Source organism: Juglans microcarpa x Juglans regia, chromosome 1D (genome assembly GCF_004785595.1).
Source record: "Juglans microcarpa x Juglans regia isolate MS1-56 chromosome 1D, Jm3101_v1.0, whole genome shotgun sequence".
NCBI classification, from domain to species: Eukaryota; Viridiplantae; Streptophyta; class Magnoliopsida; order Fagales; family Juglandaceae; genus Juglans; species Juglans microcarpa x Juglans regia.
In genome coordinates, this window is record NC_054594.1 from 48,916,646 (window position 1) to 48,939,811 (window position 23,166).

Consider the following 23,166-nt stretch of genomic DNA (forward strand, 5'->3'; position numbering starts at 1 on the left):
AATAAAAATTAAATTATTTATTATATTTTATATGAGAATTGAAGAAAGTTATAATGATAAAATGAAATTAGTTAAGTTGAGTTTTGAATGTAAAGAAGGTTAAAATATAATAAACAATTTAATTTTTTCAAATTTTAAAATAATAATAATATTAAAAAATAATATTTTAATAATATTTTATAATTTCAAATTAATTTAACATCCAAATATAACGTTACATTGTGTCCTTTGAAATGCATTGAGGAGCTGCCTCAAGAAAAATTATAGAAAGAAATAATTGAAAATTCCTAAAGCATATTCGAGGTGGAAGAGTACACCCGTGTCCGTGCTTTCATCCAACTTCCACAGCCTTCGACCATCAAAAGAGGCACAACCGACAAGGGAGCAGACTGCCACTACTCCCCACCTGCAAAAGGGTCACGAATTTCTAGGAATTCAACAAATTAAAATAGTTCAGAGACAATCAGGTTTGCTTGGGACTTGTTAAATCCCGTTGCTTTTTCCAGCCCAAACCCTCTCCCTTGACGCTTACATTTCACCATGTCATTATCCTACTTAAATTATTGCTGGAAGTTCCCAATACAGACCGCGACGGAAATAATATGTTATCCCAAGTGGCAATCGATTGATGTCGAGCATTTTTCACAATTTTCTTCCTCCTTTTCTGAACCCAGAAAAATTCTCCTTTTAACTAAAATTATATTCATTTTCTCGATACTCTCCTCTGGATTTACCTTAATACAAATGGATCGGAAATTTGGATACAAATTAGTGTTACATTATCAATATGATGATTAGACTCTTTCGATATTGTCGTTATTGTTTCGGTAACTCGTGGCCCCCACAACATTAACTTTGGTGACAAATGTCCAATTCTCCTCCTGCATAAACTTATCACCGAATAGTTATTCATCAATCCTCTTCTGTACTGTCCCTCTAAATTCTAAAAGTTATAGCGTCGTCGTGTCTATTTTTTCTTTCTAGGCTTCCGCATCATGGCATCCTCGACTCCCAAGCAACAACAACAACAGCCATCAAACATGTACGGCGCCACCGCAGCCCCACCACCTACCCCGTCGACGCAGCCCAACAATCTCTTGTACACGTCAGATGCCGCCGATGCCCTCTCCAGGATCCTCCACCGCTTCCCACCAGCTCTCTCCCTCCCCACTCGTTGCTCTTCTGCGGTAACTTGTCCGCCCGTAGTCTCTATCTCCGACCAAAACCACACTCTCCTTGATGACGTCCTCACCGCCTCTTCCCAACTTGGTTTCTTTCAACTCACCGATCATTCAATCCATTCCCGACTCGCTCGCTTGGCCGAGTCAGAGTCGCTCGCTCTCTTCGACCTTCCCGATGACAAAAAAGAATCGTATTTTCCCAAGAACTGGCCTCTGGGGTACGAAGGTGCCGATGAAGAAGACGGCGACGGACTCGGCGAGTCGTTCCGCTTGGAGTCCTCGTGTTCTGCTGAATTGTCGTTGGATTCTCTGCTGGAGTTTACTGGAGCTCTGGAGAAGCTCGGGCTAAGGATCATCGAATTACTTTCCAAGGCAGTGGGCTTTGAGAATCCAATAGAGGAAGATCCGACCCGTTTTCACTCATTGATGTGGATTTCGGAGGCTTTACCCGGCAATAAACCGATAATGGCGGGTGGGTTTTACCCATATATAGTCTGTATGCAGTATCAAATCAGTTATCAGAAGTATTCACTGCTGGCGGATTCAGGTTGGGTTTCCGTGTTGCCCCAAGTAGATTCAGTCATGGTTACGCTTGGTGACATTGCTCATGTGAGTTCTTCCTTCAATTATTTCGAGTTTATTTTCTGGTTAATATTTTCTTATCAGTTTTATCTTCTAGATAATCTAATCCTTTAAGGTCTCACGTAAATCGAAGGTACGGGGAGTAGAAATTAAAAAAATCCAAATGATAATATCACGCGCAATATCTTTAAACTTGCTCTTTTGTTTGGTAATCTTTGCTTCGAAAAAGAAACCAAAGGTGGTTGGGTACATGCAATGCGAGAATTTCAAAGCAATCTGAGATCTATTCTGTACTCTAAGGCCCCGTTTGGTGTTTGGCTGTTATACTCATGTGAGTTTAACTCAGTTCGGTCTATTTTTAAACTAAATCTAACATTTAAACACAAAAATTTCAAATTACCAAACTCATCTTAATTCAAAACCTCTTTATAGGTAGAAGCTATAACATTTTTCAATCCAATGCTTCTTTACATATGGGACCCATAACTTTTTTTAACTTTTCATAAATACATCTAAACTCATCTTAACATCCAAACACAACTTATTTTAAGTGAATTCTATAAAAATCACTTTATCATTTCAACTCACTACTATTATTAAAGAATTCAACTCAACTCAACATTCAAACGTAACTTTCCAACCGTCAACAACCAAGATTTTATAACACATGCAATGAAAATGCATATTGGGACCATAGATCAGACCAAACGTGTTTGAAAAATAAAACATGATTGGACATGGCCAATGCCATGTGTCTGATCAAGATGTTATATAAAATTATGTTATGGTGTTAAAACCACCTTATATGGTCTTTACTGATGAAGTTAATAATAATAATAATAATAGGTGTGGAGCAATGGCAAGTTAAAGAAAGTGAGAGGAAGAGCAATGGCGCATTTGGGAGATGCCAACAACAAGAAGAACAACAACAACTCACGGTGCATATCAATGTCGCTGCTGCTCACTCTTCCTGGGGACAGTAAAGTCTCTTCCCTCCTCCCCAAGCCAATAGGTGGCAATGATCAGGAAAAAGATGAACAAAAAATTCAAACTGATGGTAGCACGTGTCGTGAGCATGAGCAAGAAGAGAGATCAAAGTTCAACTCCTTTTGCTTCGAGGACTATGCTTGGAGAGCCTATCATGAACGCCTTCTCTTCAAAGACCCTCTTGACAGATACCGTATTTAAACTCCTCTTTTTTTTCTTGTCGTCACCAATTATTTTAGAATACTTCCTTCCCTCTGATAATTGGTTTGTTTTTTATGACTTTGGAGTTCTGCTGGTGCTACTACTACGCATTTTGCTTCTAGTTTTCCCTTATATTATAACGTTGGTTGTTGGTAATACGTTAAAAGTAATCGCACGTGTGTTTGAGTTAAGATGATTTTGAGTTTGTTGTCACCGACTAAGTAACACTCACTATAATAAACTGACAAAAAAGAAAGTATCCTTGGTAATGGTATCATTGGTATTGGAAGTCATCGTATGCTCATTAGATTTTTTTCATTTATGAGAAATATAGAGTTCGTTTTGATCGGTTCAGATGCTCGAATATTTTTTTATTTTTTATTTTTTTTCCTTTTAACAGATCACACATCTAAAAATAATAAGCAGAACAACTCGATTTATTTACATTGTTTACAATGCCCTTGGGCGGATCTAATGTTTGGAGTGCTTGAAACGGATGGGCCCAATAAAGTTACACATTCGATTCAATCGGCTCTGCTTCGCCTGTGACGAAGGCTACTGGCTTGAAGAGTTTTCACAATAGTGCCCATGGATTTCGAGGCAAAATTGATCCTTATATCTTGGGCCTAAATCTTTATGTTACGAATAAGGCCAGTAAAACACACAGTCCGGCTAAAATGCAAGTGTCTTTTTTTATTTTTTAAGTAATAATATTCATACAATTATTTTATAATACATGTTATAGTGCCACTTTAACGATAATAACAAAGTTTATTTTATCTAAATGTAAAATCTTCATAAAAAGAATTGAAAGGTTTTATATGTTTATCATTATAATTGCAATATAACATCTGTTATTCCATTTTAAAAGTTTTTATTTCTCTTTCGTGATGTGAAATGGCAATACTTTGCGTTGTGTATATGCGTTTCAGATATCTAAAGATATTATTTGAGATGGTGAAGCATAAAAAGATTATTGATTTCATATCGCATTAATCTTAATATTATCTCATTAACTTGTGCTTTGATATCATGTCAATTTACTATTAACTGGGCAAAATGTCAATTTAGGTCCCGTTTGGATTTATAGATGAGATGAAATGATTTATGAATAGTAGTGAGATTTGTGAGTTGAAATTTGTGATTGATATCTTAGCAGTAACGTATACTGTGGGCACAAGTTTTCTACCCTGTTAGTTATGATGTTTTTTTTTTTCTATTTTGGTTGTGAAACAGGCATGTGACTGTAAATTATTCTCTCTCTCTCTCTCTCACTCACTCATACTCTGGGATTTCATCTGCTTACCTTAGCATGGAAAAAAAGCAATGTTCCAACCTTCAAGCTGACGCCCAGAGGAAGGAAGAGAAGTGAGCAAGTACACAAACAAGATGGTGTTCTCGCACAGAAAAATCAGGGGTTCCTTAGGCTTTACTTTTCTCAAACATAAAGCTACTAATCATTCAGATGTGTTTTGGTTTTCAAACAAACGATTAAGATCATTAAGAGCCTTGATTATGCATCAACTGCAGTTGTGTAGTTGTTGGGACAAAGGAGCATCACCTGAATGAATTTAGCAAAAAAGGAAAAAAAAAAAGAGAGGTTATTATTTGGGATTTCGAGTTTTACATGAAGATAATCAAACTGCACCAACTTAAAACATTGACATGCAAAGCTATTAGGTGAGTGTGAATAGACCGATAACAATGATCATTACTATATAATCAACCATTTGAATGGGGCCCTACCTTTATTTTTTTTCTTGCTTGGTCGCCCACAGTCCAGTGCAAAATCTTTTTAAAGCCTGGAAAAGCAGAAATAAACTAATTAAAGTCGTTCCCTTGTTCAGACAAAACCGAGAGGAAAGGGGAAAAAAGTGGGAGTTGGGGTCTCCGCTCGAAGGTTTTGGCTACGGTCTAGTACAAGTGATACCGTTTCGGGTAATGAACAAGATGTGGATTCCTAGTTGAAATTTGGAAAAAACGAAAGAAAGAAAAAGAAATGAAGCGTGCGCGTCATTCAGACATAAACTTGGCCAATAAAATATGGTTAATTACAAGCATTCTATTTAATTAGAGTAAGTTGACTTGGTATCAAATGATCTGCAAATTGAAGCACAACAATTTGCAGAGCACACAGGAGAGAAATTGTATTCATCAAGTAAAGCATTCAGGAAGCTGCAACCCAAACCAACGTGAAGTTATGGTAGCCATAGGAGTACAGGAAGCCGAAGCCAGAAACTTAAAAAAATATCATAATAAGGAAGACTCCCAGAGAACTTTATCAGCCTTACAAGAAGATGAAAGTCATCAAGACTGGATTACAGAGGCCGGATAGTATAAGAGACATGAAATTAATGCTGAAGAAAATTGAGAATTGGGAAGTAAGAAAAATATATCATTCTCAGAATCGAAGCACGCAATGAACAGCTTCTAAAAATGTTTTTGGAATCATACATTTGATCAAAATCCCATACTATGTATTGGATTTCCATGGCAGCAAGGATCCTTCACACTTTGTAATTAATCACTGTTAAATAGACTAGCTATTTAAGTGTTCCTTTGTAATTTGTAATAAGACCTTGGTTATCAATGAAGTTGATTTTTCTTGAGAGAACACAAATGATTTGCGGTTATTTTTAACTTAATTAATAGTATTTTTTTAAATAAAAATATTCATGTGAAAAAAGTAAGCAAGGAATCATTTGTTATATTTTTTATTTGAAAAATGATATTTACAATTTTAAGATGGGTAACTCTCACACACTTACTTAAAAAAATTAGATAAATACAAGTTTTCTATAAAAACATTAATTTTTTAGTAATGGATCATATTATTTTCTGAAGAAAAGACACGGGACTTGCATAATCTAACACTACTCTTCTCATTTTTCGTAAATTAATTCAAATAAAAAGTATAGAAAAATGCAGAAGACAAGGGAAGTAGCTGCAAACCGAAAAAAAAACTAGGATCCTTTCATCTTGTGATCAGTTGTCCATTCGGGTTGACCATTTGTCCCCGTAAAAGAGGGAGCTGGATGATCAATATTGTAGGCATCTCAAAACTGTCACCGTTCGGGCTTCAGCTTCGAGTCCCAAAGGCAGATAATAACTCACTGTCTAACATAGACCCATAACGCCACCATACCCTTCATCCGACTGAGATTGGGACCAACTTGGGAAAGCTTTAAAATCACTTCTCTCTCTCTCTCTCTGTGAAATTGTTTGTAAATGGAAGTAGTTAGTGAAGGATGTAAGGAAAAAAAGCTGAGAAAGACAATCCTCCTTCCACCAAAAGCAAAACCAGTTTCTTGAAGACAACCATCTCACCAAACCCCCATTTAACAAAGCCAAAGCCTTGGTACAACTAATGTAAGTCTCTCTTTCTCTTCCATGTTGCTCATTTCTTTCTCTATATTTCCATCTCTCTCTCTTATCATCTCTACAGCATTTCCCTCTTGCTCAATTTCTCTCCCATGCAGCCACCTCGCCGGAAAGGACCTCTGTTCTCCGAAACGGGAGCAATGAAAGGCCGCAAGGGCAACAACCTCTCTGTACTCGTTGTGGTCTTTTCGGTATTCCTTTTCGGGGTCTTCATGTACAATGAAGACGTGAAGTCCATTGCGGAGTTTCCTTTCTCGCGGACTAAACAACAAGAAATACAAGAAGAGCCATCCCAGTCAATCACCCCTCTTCAAGAAACTGAAGATAAGGGTGTTCAAAATGAAGTTTCAGTTACGATGAAGTCAAGAACTAAACTAGAATCCCAGGAAAGTAATTCCGAGGAAAAACAAGAGCCGGTGGATTTGAAATCGATTATGGCAAAGGAAGAGGAGCAAAAGATCGAATTGCAGGTTGTCGAGGAAGATGATGAAGAGGTTGAATTGCCACCAGCGGATTGTGACTTGTTTACTGGACAATGGGTTCTCGATAACGCGACCCATCCTTTGTACAAAGAAGATGAATGTGAATTTCTCACAGCGCAAGTGACTTGCATGAGGAATGGGAGAAAGGATTCTCTGTACCAGAATTGGAAATGGCAGCCAAGAGCTTGTTCTTTGCCAAAGTCAGAGACTTAGAAAATTTTGAGCTGTTTCTTATTCTGTTTTGTTTCTGGGATTATTAATTTATATGTTTGTGCTCATGGTTTTGTGTGTTTGTGTAAAGGTTCAAAGCTAGATTACTCCTCGAGAAGCTAAGGGGAAAGAGACTTATGTTTGTAGGAGACTCGTTAAATAGAAATCAGTGGGAATCTATGGTTTGTCTGGTTCAATCTGCTGTTCCTCCTGGCAGGAAGAGCTTGAACAAAACTGGATCCCTTTCTATTTTCAGAATTGAGGTAACTCTCTCTCTCTCTCTCTCTCTCTCTCTCTCTATTACACATGCACTCCTTCCCTAACCTTTTATTAGACAAAATATACAAAGCATTTTCTTTTTGGTTTTTAAATGATCACTAATCATAGCCGTGATTTATGGGTGCCTATAACATCAATACCTTTTACTTTATTGTTAACCCTGATTGACATAAGAATTATTTAAGTTTTGATTTTCCATGTCGGCAATGCACTGGGCATTTTCAAATGATTATGGGTAGGAGGGGGTCTCATAGCTCATGCATGACATGCTAGTTAATGATTGTGGTGGTTAAGAATTGGCAATATTAGAATGCAAGGTGGGCATAGCTTCAGAATTGGGCTATGAACTTGAACGACTGCTCCATGTGAATTTGCAGGACTATAATGCTACGGTGGAGTTCTATTGGGCCCCATTTTTGGTCGAGTCAAATTCAGATGATCCAAATATGCACAGCATCTTGAATCGGATAATCATGCCTGAATCAATCAAGAAGCATGGCGTTAATTGGAAGGGCGTAGATTACCTGGTCTTTAACACCTATATATGGTGGATGAACACTTTTGCCATGAAAGTCCTGTAAGTTCTTTAGCTGATTGTTCCTTGTTTTGTATGATTGGATTTGTATTTAATTAAATAAAATCATTGATGTTTATTTTTCTGATGGAAAAGACGAGGATCGTTCGATGAGGGGTCCACCGAATACGATGAGATTGATCGGCCAACAGCCTACGGGAGAGTTTTGAAGACATGGGCCAACTGGGTGGATGAAAATATAGATCCACATCGAACCACTGTATTCTTCAGCAGCATGTCCCCTCTGCATATCAAGTATTAATACTCCTATACTCAAATTTATATTCCCCATTGATAAAACTTCGATAGAAGTTTTGAGTTCTCAAGCGTTACAATTATAGATGATTAATTTCCATTAAATTACATAAGATTGATACATTTGCTGTCATTAATTTTTCAGCTCAATTTTCTTTATCATATGATTTTCAATTCAATTTCCTTTTTTTGTTGAGAGATTGAAGCGAGCTCAACTATTCAAGCTTTTCTAATTAATGAATTAAGTGAGCCTCGATGGTTGATACTGTGGGCCTGTGAACTCTAAGCATGATTTGACCTCACGTAGCTAGATTTCCTTTTGGGTCTTTGGTTGCTCAACTACCATATTCTTCCTAATACTACATTCTTTGTTTCTTAAAAGCTTTCCAAGACTCCAATCATCGTTGTATCCTTGAAATTGAAATTGTGCATCATTGAGCTTTTCCACTTTGAAATATGACATAGTTGAACTAATCAATGAGCATGCAAACTGTAATAGGAGCGAGGATTGGAACAATCCGGATGGCATAAAGTGTGCCAAGGAGACCACCCCAGTTCTAAACATGACCAAATTGCGAGTAGGCACCGACCGCAGGCTCTTCGTTATTGCAAACAATGTGACACACTCGATGAAAGTGCCCGTCCACTTCATAAACATCACCACACTCTCCGAGTACAGAAAAGATGCACATACCTCGGTCTACACCATCCGTCAAGGCAAAATGCTAACACCGGAACAACAGGCTGACCCGGCCATCTATGCAGACTGTATCCATTGGTGTCTTCCCGGATTACCCGACACGTGGAATGAATTCCTCTACACACGTATCATCTCAAAATCTTGACACATACAAGTTCATTTTTTGTTTCGTTATTATTTTTTTCTTTGTTCTCTTACCATATCATTTATTTGTTTCCCTTGTAAGTTCATGTAATTCTCCTTAAATTTCCTCCTTTAGCTTTCTAGGGTCGAACCATTGAATTTTTTGGGTTCTCTGCCTATTTGAGAGTGGTGGGAAGCTAAACATACCAAATTTCTGCCAAGTAGGCAAAAGCTGCCTAAAAGCCAAGACAAGGAGATAAGTTGATACAAATCTGAATTATTCAATGCTTAATTTGAAAAGAAAATAAAATACCCAGAAATTGTATGTAAGGCCCAATTGCTTTTCATTTTTATTTATTAAGTGCTCGTTTGCTATTATTTCTATATCAGCCATTGAACGTACATCCGTATACCATCAATTGAAAATCTGAAAAACACACTGAAAGCTTGTTTTAGGACGTGATACTTCTGTTGAATAAGAAACATAATACCTGTATATCGTAGTTGTAAATTCATACAGGCGAAGAAGCTCACCTTTTCAACCAGACAAGTCACGGAATGTAACGTCCAGTCCTAGAAGTTCAGAGAGTTAGCTCTCGTAACCTAAAGCCATCTCTTATAACATATTTATATACTCTAAATTCTCCATAAAATACAAATTCATTTATTCACACCAAATATATATGTTCCTCCACCATAATACCAAATAAATATCTCAATGAAATAAATAAAAAACTCCACAAAAATTCGGAAATATCCATTACTCAAAATACTAAAATAACATAAAATTATAAACCTACTAAATAAGACTCTCTAATAAATACTTGTACCCCTTTTACACTTATTCCTCTACGGTTATCAAACCTTACTAACACTTCCTACTCTTGACTTCCAACTGAGGCATCAAAATTATCTAAAAAATATTGTGAAGATAAGGGCTGAGTTATCAACAACTCAGTAAGCAGAGAACATATACTAGTACGTAAACATGAGCATTTACAGAGTTCAGAATGCAGAACAAAACATTTACTTTCAGAATGCGTAATCAAAATATGTTATAAAAAATATCAAAGCAAAACTTTTATAAACATTCTCATTCAAAAATAAAATCCTTTGGCATATATTAATCATAGACATCATCTTCATATCATATCATAGCATTATATAGGGGTAGAGACCATGTTTAACCCTCGTGGTAGGATTATAAACCACCATTATACTTGTGGTGGGGCCGTATACCACTATTATCACCCGTGGTGGGACCTTAACTTAACCAAACCGAAAACAAAATCAGAAAGTAGTGTCAAAGGTTTTTCAGATGCCACATCATATCAAAACAAAGTACTAAATAGATTCAAATCATTTCACATATTCAAAAAATAGATTCAGAACATCTTTACATCACATGCACAAATTTTCAAATTCCATATTGGCTCTTTTTTCACATTTCAGAAACAAAATGGCAAAAATAAGCTCATGTCTACACCAGTTATAACAGAAAATATTTTCTTCTTATACAAAGTCTCATGAGCAATGCAAGACAAATAACTGAGATTGTTTTCAAGTTTTATTTTCATCAAAACAAGCACATTTTTCAAAATCAACATCAGTTCACTTCTTTTATACAAGATCTAGTATAGGAACTTCGTTTACCTAGACTTTTTAACTTTTCTGAATTTTCTCACAACAGTGTCATGGAGTATCAAACATCACCCATAAAATAGTCACGCAATTTCACTAAATTTCCAATTGAACACGTACTTTGATATTAAATCTTAAAATATTAAAATAACTTATTTTTTTCCAACAATCTAAAATTCTCGTAATCTCTAAGATACATAACTTTTCAAATTCATCGATATCAACTTAATTTCTCCAAGTAATACGTTAATTCTAAATTATTTTTGCAAAATTAAAGTTTCTAGCTAACATACTAATTCGATTAATTGGATAATAAAATGGTTTTGTGTAAATAAAATATAACCCAACCCATTAACAAAACCCCGCTTCAATTAAAATCAAGCCCAATACCAAACAAGGCCCTTGGGAGTCCAAGCCCACTTTAAAAATTAGGGGTACCAATGTAATACCACCCAAAGTTAATGCTAACATGTTTTATGGGAGAACTATAAATTATACTTCCCCTTTTGAACCAAACTTTCCTGGGCAGGGAGGGAGAGTATGACAGATCCTTACCGAGAGGGCTACGTGTGGCGGCAGTCTAGGTGAATATTGATAGCAGCGTGGCTAGGAGTAGTAGTAGTGCACTGTTGGGGGGGGGGGGGGGGGGGAGAGAGAGAGAGAGAGAGGGAGAGAACAATGAGGAGATCAAGGGGGAGGATCGGCGTTGGCTTACCGAATCGGCACGAGGTTAGTAGAGGTGGCACTTACGATAGTTTTCGTGGCTCTTCTTGGTGTTTCACGTTCGATCCGTCATGGGTCTCGAGCCTGAACTAACTGGACCGCAGCGTTGTGGCTCACGGTGGAGAACACATGCTCTATTTTTGTGTGGTGGGACAAAACCTTTTGTGGTGGTACAACTAGGTGGGTAGTGGTTTGTAAGGAGAGTGTCACGGTGGTAGCTTGGTGGTGTAGGACAGCATTGTGGAGGATTTTCACGTTGCACGGTGGCTGAGAAGGAGGAGATTACGACGTGGTGACTAAAAATCGTTGAACGTGCATGGAGAGTGACTATTTCACAAAAACTGTGGAAGGAGATATGTTTTGAGGTGGTTTATGATGGTGAAAGATTGTTTACGTGTGATGGAGGCTAGCAGTTTGGGGAGGCAATGGAAACAACGTGGTGGTTGCGGTTATTGCGTTTGTCGTGAATTATGGCCGTGGGGAGGTGGTTTTCATGGCTTTGGTTTCTTCCTAGACGTGGACTGGAGGGTTGTTGGTACATCGGAAACTGGACAGCTTGCGTGGAGGAGCTTGGCAATGGAGCTACCTTAAGGTGGTGCGGCAGCAACTCTAGTCTAAAGGTTGAAGATGATCAATACGTGCATGAGGGGCTGTGTGTAAAGTGTGTAATGTATATTTATATAGTGTTGTCATGAACCCTAATGGGAAAGAGACGTGCATGTTGCGGAGACATGCATGGACGTGGAGCTAATCATTGGGTTCTCACGGGGTTGGGCTTTTTTGGGCCCCTTTCAAAGTATTTGGCCCATGTCTTGAATATTGTATAGAGTTAATAAATTGAGCCCATGAACAATTCAAAAATCTCTTTAGTTGTCCGAAATTTTCCGAGACAAGTGCTTAATAAAAAAATTAATGGGACTCGCCTCAAATTCTAAAATAACCAAACTCGTCCCATAACTGAATAAAAAGGTTTCACCTGATCAAATAATTTTAACCTAATTATCAACCTCAATAAGAATCCATACTCCGCCATAATAAATTTTTGGGCTTGCAGCCAACCCCAAAATTATTTGTTACATACCAAGTTTTCATATCTATTAATCCAAAAGAAATTTTTTATAGAACCTGTGATTAACCTAGGCTTAGTGCTGGGCGTGGGTGTTACATGGAACATTTTGTCTTTCGTAACCAATCTGCTTAGAAGTGCTACAAAGATTTAAGGGTCAATTCCATTTGGCACCAAACCTACGGAAATGCAACGGATATTTTCATGGGGAAGCAGCTGCAAAATTTGATGGTGCCTTAGTACATACTCATGCCTCTCTCTTACGTTACATACTCGTAACTGTTGTAGTTTTCTTGTCAATTTTCCACCCCCATGTAGACAATTTTCTGGCAACATTCCGAATACACTACCCGTTCTTTCCCTTCATATTTACAACACCTAACTTCTAAAAGACGAAAAGAGCTACACCAAGAATAAATTACCAAGACATACCGTTTCTTCAATAAGACATAATGTAGGACTCATGCTACTGACTTACAGGAAGACAAAAACTTATCCATCTCACCAATAGCATTGATGTGAGTGGTTGGAAATAACAAACGCAACAAGGGAATCATAGAAGGTGACATGAGCTTGGGTTTGATTTTCTTGACTACTCTCTTGATCGCAGATGGTGCTGGTACCCCAAACCACTGAAGGTACCATGAAAGAAGTATTGAGCCATTCTCTCCCAGTGGTCCCCCGATTGGCCACCTACCAGAGTTCAAATAATTGCACAAATCTTCCTTCAATTCTGGAGAAAAATTTAGGAGATCATCCACCCGTTTTCTGAGAGACCCTATGAATTTAGATTGAACAACGCCGCCTTTAGAAGTGGTCAATCTTCCACTCAACAAAGCTTCAGTGTACGTCAGTGCAAGCTGTAAAAGCAGAAATGGGTAATTATAAATTATTTTCCTGATAATGTTAGTGATTAAAATCAAACATCATAAAAACCGGGCAAACTAAATACAGAAAGAAGAAGATTAGTAATGAATATCAACCATCAGCATGCATCAATGTTTTTATTTATCAAACGGCAGGGCCAACACGGTTATCCATTTCTTAGAGATACAAGTACAACCCTGTTCCAGAAGCGTGTATCCATAACCATCTAATTATTATCTCATACAGATCACTCAATTGAATATCCCTCACCTTGTTCTCATGCCATGAAAAATTCAAAAACATTACATATTTTCTCCAAATCATGGTAGCTAGCCATATTATTAACAGAAAATGATAAAGAACAAGACCAGAAAAAAGTGAATATATTGAATTAACAAGAAACCGTTTAATATGATCATTGACAGAAGCTGACTTAATGCTGAAAAGAAATCCCTAGTTTCATGCGAAAATGAGCCAAAGCTGGCACCAATATTCTCTGCTTCAGGTGACCTAAATGCAACAATCTGGCATCCAATACCAAGTCGGACATACAGCTCATAAGCATTTTGGGTAAATATTGTAGTTCATTTTCAGGACTAAAAAACTCTAGCACTTTTTCCTTTTGCTAGTTAAGGTGGATCTCTTGTATTCTTCCTGTGTACTGAGGTAGCACCCTTTTTCGTCATTAATAAAATCTATTTTTATTAAAAACCCAGGATGAAAAATAAATAAAAGGGTTATAGGGGCCACAAATGTTTCGATGCTGAATGGATGTGGTGGTTTCCAAGTAGAAATCATATATGGGGGTCAGTGCAAATCCAAGTACTGATAGTATATTCATGGTTTTATGCAACTTATTTGGTTGAAAAGACTAGTAATCATACAAGATTATATATGACAAAAAATGTCTTTCATAATTATTACTTTCAATGGATTTGAGTCTTAATTAGGTTTTATCTACCCAAATCTGAGAAACACCAAACTTAAGAATCTTAGCCGGGTACTGTTCAGATTGGATCCTCTCAACCACCAGTTCAATTTTAGTTGCTTATCAACTTAAAGCAGGAATCTAGTTCTTTCAGCACATGCCGGTAGAAATCTCTACGAAAAATGACTTGGTACAACTAGATGAACAAATTACTAGACGTCTAGAAACTTACTTTTAGACTAGAGATAAAGAGTGAGTCACCAAAAACGATAGTACCACTGGTAACCTGATCAGCCATAGATGCAATTGTCGTGTATAATGACAAATAAACCTGCACAATATCAGAAAATTAAAAATAAGTTTCTGCGAAGCAAGAAATGCAACATTCGACAAGCATTTAACAAGATGAAGCAAGCATAGACCAGCTATATGTGTTCCATCAGAGAAAAACTTATTATAGAACTGTAAATTCATACATTTCACTGCATTGAAAGGCACAGATAGCTCATTGCTGCCAAATTTGAGTTACCTGTAGAAGAGCTGGTCTGTCCTTGCTCACGCACTCAAATAATACTTGCAAGCAAAATTCCTGGAAATCAACATCAGACCTGCAAAGATGTTCAATTAGGAGAATAAACAAGAAAAGAAATGCATCTGCTTAGGGTGAGAAAAAGAAAAGGTAGCAGCACCATATGCGAGTTATCACTATTCTAATGATTAGAAGGTTGATTCATGCTAAGCAAGTGCACATTTTTAGCAGTATCTTAATGATGGGTTGCTCATACTTAAGAGAACCTAAGCATGGGGGTTACAAACATGAATCCTTCCGCACCAACCCACTTCATCAAGAGCAATATACTCCATTGAGTCTATGAAATTGATGTTAATTAACTTCAACTTTATCCTTGTAATCATGAATAGCAGATTTGGCTATTCGCGATAAAATTTTCTCTACCGACTATAAAAGTATTTCATGTAGGTGTATTCATTTATTTACACTTTGACATGTTTAATATCCATCGGTTTGCAAAGTTCTGAAATGTTAGTTCTTTTATACATTGTTGAACACTACTCTAGTATCAGTCCACACTATAGGTATGTTGTTGAAAATATACTTAATTTAATATTTGGGGCTCATTTTTTAATCAAATAAGTTACTAAACATTTTGAATAATCCTCTCATACTTGTCCAATTATAATGAAACATCGAAACCCCAAATGTTTCCACTGGAATATAAAAAGGAATACCAATTAATTGCAGTTCTGAACTGCTTTATATAGCATTAAATATTCTATGAAGTCTATGCTCAAACACACTGTACTAGAACAAAATTCATTGCCTAGAATTCCCGAACTTTGATATTTAAATGGTTGACCCTTCACAATCACGTTATATAAGAAAATAATATAATGAGAGAATAACATACAACTGACCATAACCCTGGAAGCGTCTAATGTATAACCAGATCGATAATATCAAAAGAAAAAAAAAAAGAGTGAGTTTAAAAAAAAAACACCAAGATTATTGGGCTCTTCAATATGAGAAAAAAAAGGTCATTTAGACAAGATGTCAGTAAAAATATACTTGCCTGTCATTCCAAGAACGGTCACAGCAGAGTTGTGCAAAAGCGATTAAGCTAGGATCAGATGAGAAGGTACGGACCAACTGATCAACTGTAACTGTACAAGGCCCATTTCCACGGACAGTAGTTGATTCACATGATGTAGAACTTGTCAAGCCAAATACCTGGATCAAAGAAAACTTGATATCCACTCAACGATATTATAGATAAAACACTAAAGTGTCACTGTGGTAAAATAGTAACCTTGTGCATTGCTCGTGACAGCAGAGACTGACAGCCCACAGGATCATCAACATATGAACAAGCTCCGACCTTCCGTTTGATATACAGGACACCAGAATTAAATGGGTTATTCTTGTCCCTGAAAGTCCACCAAGATTTATCTGTCCAATACTAAAAATTATTCCATTTGAAGCATCTTGAATTGAAACAAAATAACGGAAGGATAATAGTGATTTATCTGTTAAAAACTAAATTGAAAAAAAAAAAAGATAGAAAGGTGTGGCATTATATACCTTCAGGGTAAAGCTCCATTACTTGCGGCCAGTACCGAGGGCCGCAAACACGTATTGTCTTCAACTGCAAGCAACATATCAGATAATCCATTAGCCATGGAATAACTCTCTGGCACAATGAACTTAGCCGAGAAGACAGGTTCTATACTCCATCAATCATGGGAAATGGAAGGCAAAGGAAACAATAAGGTGTGTGCCAAAAGAAAAAAGGCTCATAATAGCTCCAGTATGCTTTATGAAGGAAAGTGTGTTCCGCATAATGAATAGGTTCATGCAAGGCCAGCAGTGCCCCCGGAAGATTCCAATTTTATTTGAGAGAAAGCAACGAAGGGGAAGATGAGGAATTATGCGTATCCTTGAAATTATGAAACTTACAACAGCACGTTCTGGCAGAAGACAAGGGGTAACCTCACAAAAACTTGTTTCTGCATAATGTTCAGTTTCCCTAGTAGTAACTTCAAGAGGGGCATACACCGGTAGACCAGTGTCAACATCAACTGTCTGGATCCAGCGAGCCTCCGTAGCAAGGACATACAAATGCCGAAATGCCTGGAAATACACTTTCTTCAGAAAAACAAAGAGCAGTAACAATCCGATAAAGGAGGAAGGGGAGAAGCACCAAGCCATCCATCATAAATCACAAATGCAATGAATTTGGGCTTTGTAGCAAGTATCTTGATACTAACTATTAGGACCTAGGTTCAAATCGCCATATATGAAAATATAATATATTTTAAAAGTAAAAACTACATTGCAAGAACTGGCAGTTCTTAAAAACCATACCAAGTTGACTAGTTGACGGCTGACCTTGACCAAAATTTCAATTCTGGATGGTTTTTAATCACAGAAATGGCCTCATGGGTATGGACGGGAACTTAGGCGGCACCCCATATATTTGCATAATCTCTTCTATCATATAGTCCTGATCCATAAATAAACAGTTCCAGACCTAATTATACCTGGAGGTGGCATCGATTGTCATTTGGTCCAGTAGGCAAGCGTGGATAGAGAGTGATCAGTAAAGCAGCAATAGAACTGTTGCTAGTGGAAAATGTTCGCATTCCTCCCCCAAGAAACAAGAAACCAATGGCTAAGCTAACCTGTGATCATGCAAAGTTTAAAATGTGTTCAAATGCAGAAATGATCTCTCAACTTAGAATGAAAAGATTTGAATATGGTGTCATCATTGAGAAAGATGCCCACCTAAATGCAAAATTCACCCCAAATGACACAAAAGATTTGATAAGATTTTCACATGACAATCAGTTCTTCAAGTAATAAGATGGAAGTGGAGCAGAAAAGTAAGACCCTTGCAGTGGCGGAACAAGGATTTACACTTCGGGCGCACGCGGGGGGGTGGGGGGGGGGGGTGGGGAGTGTAAAAAAAGGTTTTAGGGCTAGGTCACCCTCGGTTATCATTGGCTTTGTAATTAATTCACTAGGCAGTGCAAGCATGATTAATATCTTATGACACATGGTTGAAACAAAGGGAAATTTCTTACAACCCACTTGGGGGATTGCATAATCCATTTTCCTAGATCGAACAATTTCACTTGGCTTTATCCTTTTTTTTTTTCTTGTCACACGTTTATTGGCTGATGATTTTGAAGTTCGTGTAATGCATCAAAAGATTTTTTTCTTATCCATAAAGTTTTGCGGGTTTTTCAACATCTTTTAGGAGTATCATGACAAGCCCATGATAAATCGATCTATGGGTGAGAGCTCGCAGAATTTGGTAAAACAATGAATATACAGTCCCTAGAGGCAATGTGAGATCTGATGTACAAAACAAAAGCTTACCACCATCTGAATACCATAATTAGCATGCCCATCAGCAGGATTCCTGCTGCGGAGAAATCTTAATAATCGAAAGGTTTGTAGATGTCCAGAACCAGCCATAACCTGCACCCTCAGAACATTTGGACCAGGAATTTTAGCCAAAATTATTATTTTCAGGGCATAAACAGCAAAATGACGGTGATGGTAAAATTTAAAAACAAACAGTAGTTCAATTTACCACAGAGAGGGAAAGAACAATGAGGTGAAGGCACGTCTCCAATGTGCCCCGATCAATGTAGTGAGACAATCCCTTTGGGAATATATTTCCACTTGTAGCAGAAACAGGCTTGATCTATAAATATTAAGAACATTCACTTGTAAATAGACGAATAAATTTAAGTTGAAATCGAGGTGCATCAAACTTAATGTCAGACCTCATTAAGGAAGTACATAGCATATTCATAAAGTAACTCCTGTGCATCTCCATTCTTTGTGCCAGCAAATCTCAACCCTGCCCATAAAGAAAACAAACTTCAAGCTAAAGATAACAAAAACAGGTCTAAGTTTAGCTTCTATTAATTTGCTGCAAGATGATCCCCAAGGAAGCAATAAAAGAAAACAATGAAAAACATCAAACTAAAAGTAACTCATAATGAACAATAAGTCAATATCCTCAGGAGGCAACCTGTACATGGATTGCCAAAAGATATTCCAACACAAGAAAGGAATGGGTCCAATGGAAGTCAGCACAAGGAAGACCTTAAACAGTATAAGAGCTAATAAAGTCTAGTACAGTCCTCGAAAGATGCCCCAAAACTTCAGATCTCTTACAGGACGACCACTTCAGGAAACAAATGACCATGAGTACACATAAACTCTGTAATTTTCCTATGAGGTTTTCTTGAGAAAGTTAGGAACTTTGATACACAACTTTATCATCACAATAACTGCTTTCAATCACCTACAAAAAAGAGACTCTAAAAAAATTTTAAAAAGAAAATTCGTTTTCTGCTTTGATAGATTGTCTGACAAAGGATTTGAAATCCAAACTTTTATTGCGGACAAGAACAGAGCCCTGATTAAGTTAATTTCATCACGTCAGATTTATAACAAGTTAGTTAAAACTAGTTAATGAGTACAGTATAGAATATGAATATTAAGATCTCAAGTTCAGGGAGTAGCCTACTTAGTTTTAAACAAATCAATGACCCCTGTTGGGGTTACTGCCTAGTTGAGTTAACAGAGCCAGATTCATTTTAAAGAGTCCACTAAAATGGTTTCATTGGAGCTTGGTGGCATATATCTCATTGCCATAAGTACATGGAAGGGCTTGAAAGTGGTGAAAAGGGCTTGAAGAGGAAGAAAAATGCATGAGGGAGGAAAGAAGGCTTAGATAGAGAGTTTGCTTGACCTTTGCTCATTTCATCGTTAAGTGAGCTTAAATAGAGAGTTCACTCAACCTTTACTTGTGTTCAAGTGATACTGCAACCTAAGAGTTCGCTCAACCTTCGCTCAAGGTGCAATCACGCAAGATATGCGATTCTAGTTCACAAGTATGCGATGACACCTCAGTAGAGCAAACTTGCCTGATTCAGTTTTATATTTCTAGAACTTCGACTTTTAGTAGTGTTAATTATATTTGGCTTTATGTAATTAAAACACTCAGGGTTTCTTTTGGGAAAAAACAATTTATTATTTTAATTTTAATGGAAAAAAGTTGGGGGATTGTGTGGGAGGTGATTTTGAAGCTGGGATGGGACTTTCTGAAACCTTTGTGGTACCTAGTGAATCTGTTGCAACTAGTGTTTCAGGTTCAGATTCAAACATGCAATTGGCTCTGTTTGACAATAATAGTGCTGGTGGGGAGGGGGCTGTTTTAACCCCTCTGTGTACACTTCCTCCTCCTAGTTCTAAATACGGGAGTAGTCCGTCAAATTGGGTGTTTAAGAAGGTAGAGGAGTTACAAGCTGTTATTGGAATCTCTTTTGGAGGTTATGAAGAACAATTCAAGGCCCTTCTTGTGGCACTTGAAGATAGCCATTTGAAGTCAGCCACAAAGCGGGATAGGGAACTTAAAAGGCTAACTTGTTCCATCAATTATGATGTAAAGGAAGGGAGTGGCGGAAGGGATAGATCGAAAGGGAGGGGCAATCTATGTCCAAATGAAGCCTAAGATTTTATCTTGGAATGTACGAGGGGCTTAATGATCACAACAAATGCCTTTGTATCAAATCTTTATTGCGAATGTGGAAGAGTGATGTGCTGTGTTTTCAAGAAACAAAGTTGCGTTTTATTGATAGAAGAATTGTGAGGAGTTTATGGGAGTGCTCATATGTAGGTTGGTCTTATTTAGCCTCTTGGGGAGCCTTAGGCGGAGTATTATTAATGTGGGATAAAAGAGTGGTTGAGGCGATTGAGGAGTGTATTGGAGATTTCTCGGTGGTGACTTTATTTAAAAATGTTGATGACGGATGGGAATGGGCATTTTTAGGCTCCTATGGTCCTAATGTGGATAGGGAGAGGAGAAGGTTGTGGGAGGAGTTGGCAGGCATATACTCACTATGGGATGTGCCGTGGTGCATGGGGGGTGATTTTAACATTACTCGCTTTCCAAGCGAGCGATAAGGGCATTTTTGGAACACTATGGCTATGGAGGAGTTCTCTGAGTTCATTTTTTATCTGGATCTCATGGATCTCCCCCTGGTAGGGGGAGTACACTTGGTCAAATGGTCAAGTGTGGTCAAAATTGGACAGATTTCTCGTCTCTCCTTCGTGGGAAGCCCACTATCCTGAAGTCAGTTAGAAACGGTTAGCCCGAATCAGCTCAGAGCATTTTCCTATATTACTAGACTGTGGGGGCATTCATAGGGGTCACCGGTACTTCAAGTTTGAAAACATGTGACTAACTTCGGGTGGATTTGTAGAGATGGTGCGTGCTTGGTGGTCATCGTATCATTTTATTAGTACTCCAAGTTTTATTCTTGCAGGCAAGCTGAAGGCATTGAAACAAGACTTGAAGAAGTGGAACTAGGAAGTTTTTAGCCACATCGATGATCAGAAGTCAACACTGTTGGAGGAATTGCAGGAGCTAGAGGGCAATAAAATATTGGGAGATAATTCGGAGGAGGTGCTATTGAGAAAGGGTATGGTTATGGCAAATTTGGAGAGGGTTTTGTTATTGGAAGAGATTTCATGGCGCTAAAAATCCAGGGCCCTTTGGTTGAAAGAATGTGATAAGTGTACGAAGTTCTTTCATAAAGTGGCCAATTCACATTGGTGCAACAACGCCATTGATTCGTTACATTTAGGTTCTCAGGTGCTATCTTTTCCCCCTGAGCTAGAAACCATATTGTGCACTATTATAAGACCCTTCTCTCAGAAACGGTTTCTTGGAGGCCGAAGCTCGATGCCTTGCCTTTTGAAGCAATTGACCTCTCAGAGTGTGAGTGTTTTGGAGAGACCTTTTGATGAAGAAAAGATCTACAAGGTTATCTCTGGGATGGCTAAGGATAAAGCACAAGGCCCGGATGGGTTTTCTATGGGGTTTCTTTCAAACTTGTTGGGACATAATAAAATGTGATGTTTTGCAGGTCTTTAGTGAATTTCATTCTTTTTAAAAGTTTGAAAAATCCCTTAATGTGATATTCATTGCTCTCATTCCTAAGAAACATGGGGCTTCGATTATTGAAGATTTCCGTCCTATAAGCCTGGTTAGTGGTGTTTATAAGATTATTTCGAAGGTTCTAGCCAACAGGTTAAGCCCTATGTTGGAACATATTATCTCCAAGCCTCAAAACACATTTATCCATGGGAGACAAATCCTTGATTCAGTGCTTATCGCAAATGAATGCTTGGATCATAGACTGGGGGAAGGAGGTTCAGGTATTCTTTGCAAGCTTGACATGGAAAAGGCGTATGATTATGTGAAATGAGAATTCCCCTTATACTTGCTTGAGAGGTGTGGCTTTGGGAATAGGTGGATTTCCTGGATGCGTCATTGTATTTCAACAGTCCGGTTTTCAGTTCTAGTTAATGGTACACCGGCTGGTTTCTTTGATAGTTCCTGGGGCTTACGGCATGGAGATCCTCTTTCTCCTCTTTTGTTTGTTATAGTTATGGAGGCTTTAAGTAGGATGGTGCAAGCCGTTGTTGGTGAAGGTTTCTTATCGGGTTTTCAGATGGGCAGTGGGTCTGATGGCCCTATTACCATTTCACACATTCTTTTTGCAGATGACACCTTAGTCTTTTGTGAAGCAGATAATAGCCAAATCCAAACCTTACGAGTATTGCTACTTTGCTTTGAAGCAGTGTCGGGGCTTAAAGTGAATCTTGGTAAATCCGAGATGGTTCTGGTGGGTGCGGTCTCAAATATCCTTAGTTTAGCAAGCCTTTTGGATTGTAAGGTGTCCTCTTTACCAATGAAATATTTGGGTCTTCCGATGGGTGCAACTTTCAAGGCTAGAGCTATATGGGATGGGGTGGTGGAAAAGATAGAGAAAATGTTGGCTGGTTGGAAACGGGTGTATTTATCGAGAGGGGGTCGTCTCACTCTTATCAAGAGTACCCTTACTAACCTCTCCACATATTTCTTATCTATGTTTCTTATGCCTGCAAGGGTAGTGAATAGGATCGAGAAACTCTTTAAGGCATTCTTATGGGGGGGTTCGAGGGAGGAGAAGAAGTTTCATTTGGTTAGTTGGAAGACAATATGTGCCCCAGTTGTTTATGGGGGGTTGGGAGTGTGTAATTTGAAAACTTTTAATAAAGCTCTATTGGGGAAATGGCTATGGAGATATCACTTGGAGGGAGGATCATTGTGGAAAGAGATTATAGACGCTAGATATGGTGTTTCTTGGGGTGGTTGGTGTTTAATGAAATGAGAGGGGGGTATGGAGTGGGTTTATGGAAGTTTATAGGGAAGGGTTGGCCTTATTTCGAAAAACAGATTCGTTTTGTAGCCGGTGAGGGCAATCGTATCAGTTTCTGGCGGAACGTGTGGTGTGGTGATCATGCTTTGGAAAGGGCTTTTCCGGCTCTCTATCGTATTGCAGCTAATAGAAAGGCTTCAGTGGCGGATATGCGGTTATTTGTTCATGGTTCTCATCAGTG

At 38.0% G+C, this 23,166-nt stretch overlaps 3 protein-coding genes across 5 annotated transcripts in view; 2 read left to right on the forward strand and 1 right to left on the reverse strand.

The window, feature by feature from the left end:
* Positions 1 to 803: 803 nt before the first annotated feature.
* On the forward strand, positions 804 to 3,147 carry LOC121242572 (gibberellin 2-beta-dioxygenase 8). The gene is made up of 2 exons (XM_041140465.1): positions 804 to 1,790; positions 2,610 to 3,147. Exons 1-2 carry the CDS (start codon positions 996 to 998, stop codon positions 2,949 to 2,951), a joined length of 1,137 nt encoding a protein of 378 aa, XP_040996399.1. The 5' UTR covers positions 804 to 995; the 3' UTR covers positions 2,952 to 3,147.
* Positions 3,148 to 5,935: 2,788 nt separating this feature from the next.
* On the forward strand, positions 5,936 to 9,285 carry LOC121241182 (protein ESKIMO 1-like). Of its 3 annotated transcripts, none has more exons than XM_041138857.1 (6): positions 5,936 to 6,320; positions 6,397 to 7,014; positions 7,116 to 7,287; positions 7,681 to 7,880; positions 7,974 to 8,132; positions 8,632 to 9,285. In XM_041138857.1, exons 2-6 carry the CDS (start codon positions 6,425 to 6,427, stop codon positions 8,975 to 8,977), a joined length of 1,467 nt encoding a protein of 488 aa, XP_040994791.1. In that variant the 5' UTR covers positions 5,936 to 6,320; positions 6,397 to 6,424; the 3' UTR covers positions 8,978 to 9,285. The 3 variants fall into 3 exon arrangements, with proteins under 3 accessions (XP_040994791.1, XP_040994799.1, XP_040994782.1); XM_041138865.1 differs by having other exon boundaries at positions 5,938 to 6,320; positions 6,431 to 7,014; XM_041138848.1 differs by lacking the exon at positions 5,936 to 6,320 and having other exon boundaries at positions 6,329 to 7,014.
* A 3,245-nt stretch (positions 9,286 to 12,530) lies between these two features.
* The window catches only part of LOC121242863 (anaphase-promoting complex subunit 1), a 46,855-nt gene continuing 36,219 nt past the window's right edge, over positions 12,531 to 23,166 (reverse strand). Inside the window, exons 27-37 of the mRNA XM_041140862.1 lie at positions 18,492 to 18,568; positions 18,296 to 18,409; positions 18,079 to 18,180; positions 17,238 to 17,378; positions 16,654 to 16,827; positions 16,279 to 16,342; positions 16,007 to 16,146; positions 15,770 to 15,927; positions 14,710 to 14,788; positions 14,413 to 14,511; positions 12,531 to 13,245 (exon numbers count right to left, since the gene is read on the reverse strand). Of these exons, the coding sequence (XP_040996796.1) occupies positions 12,847 to 13,245; positions 14,413 to 14,511; positions 14,710 to 14,788; positions 15,770 to 15,927; positions 16,007 to 16,146; positions 16,279 to 16,342; positions 16,654 to 16,827; positions 17,238 to 17,378; positions 18,079 to 18,180; positions 18,296 to 18,409; positions 18,492 to 18,568 (1,547 nt within the window). The 3' untranslated portion in view covers positions 12,531 to 12,846. The remainder of the gene's footprint in view (positions 13,246 to 14,412; positions 14,512 to 14,709; positions 14,789 to 15,769; positions 15,928 to 16,006; positions 16,147 to 16,278; positions 16,343 to 16,653; positions 16,828 to 17,237; positions 17,379 to 18,078; positions 18,181 to 18,295; positions 18,410 to 18,491; positions 18,569 to 23,166) is intronic.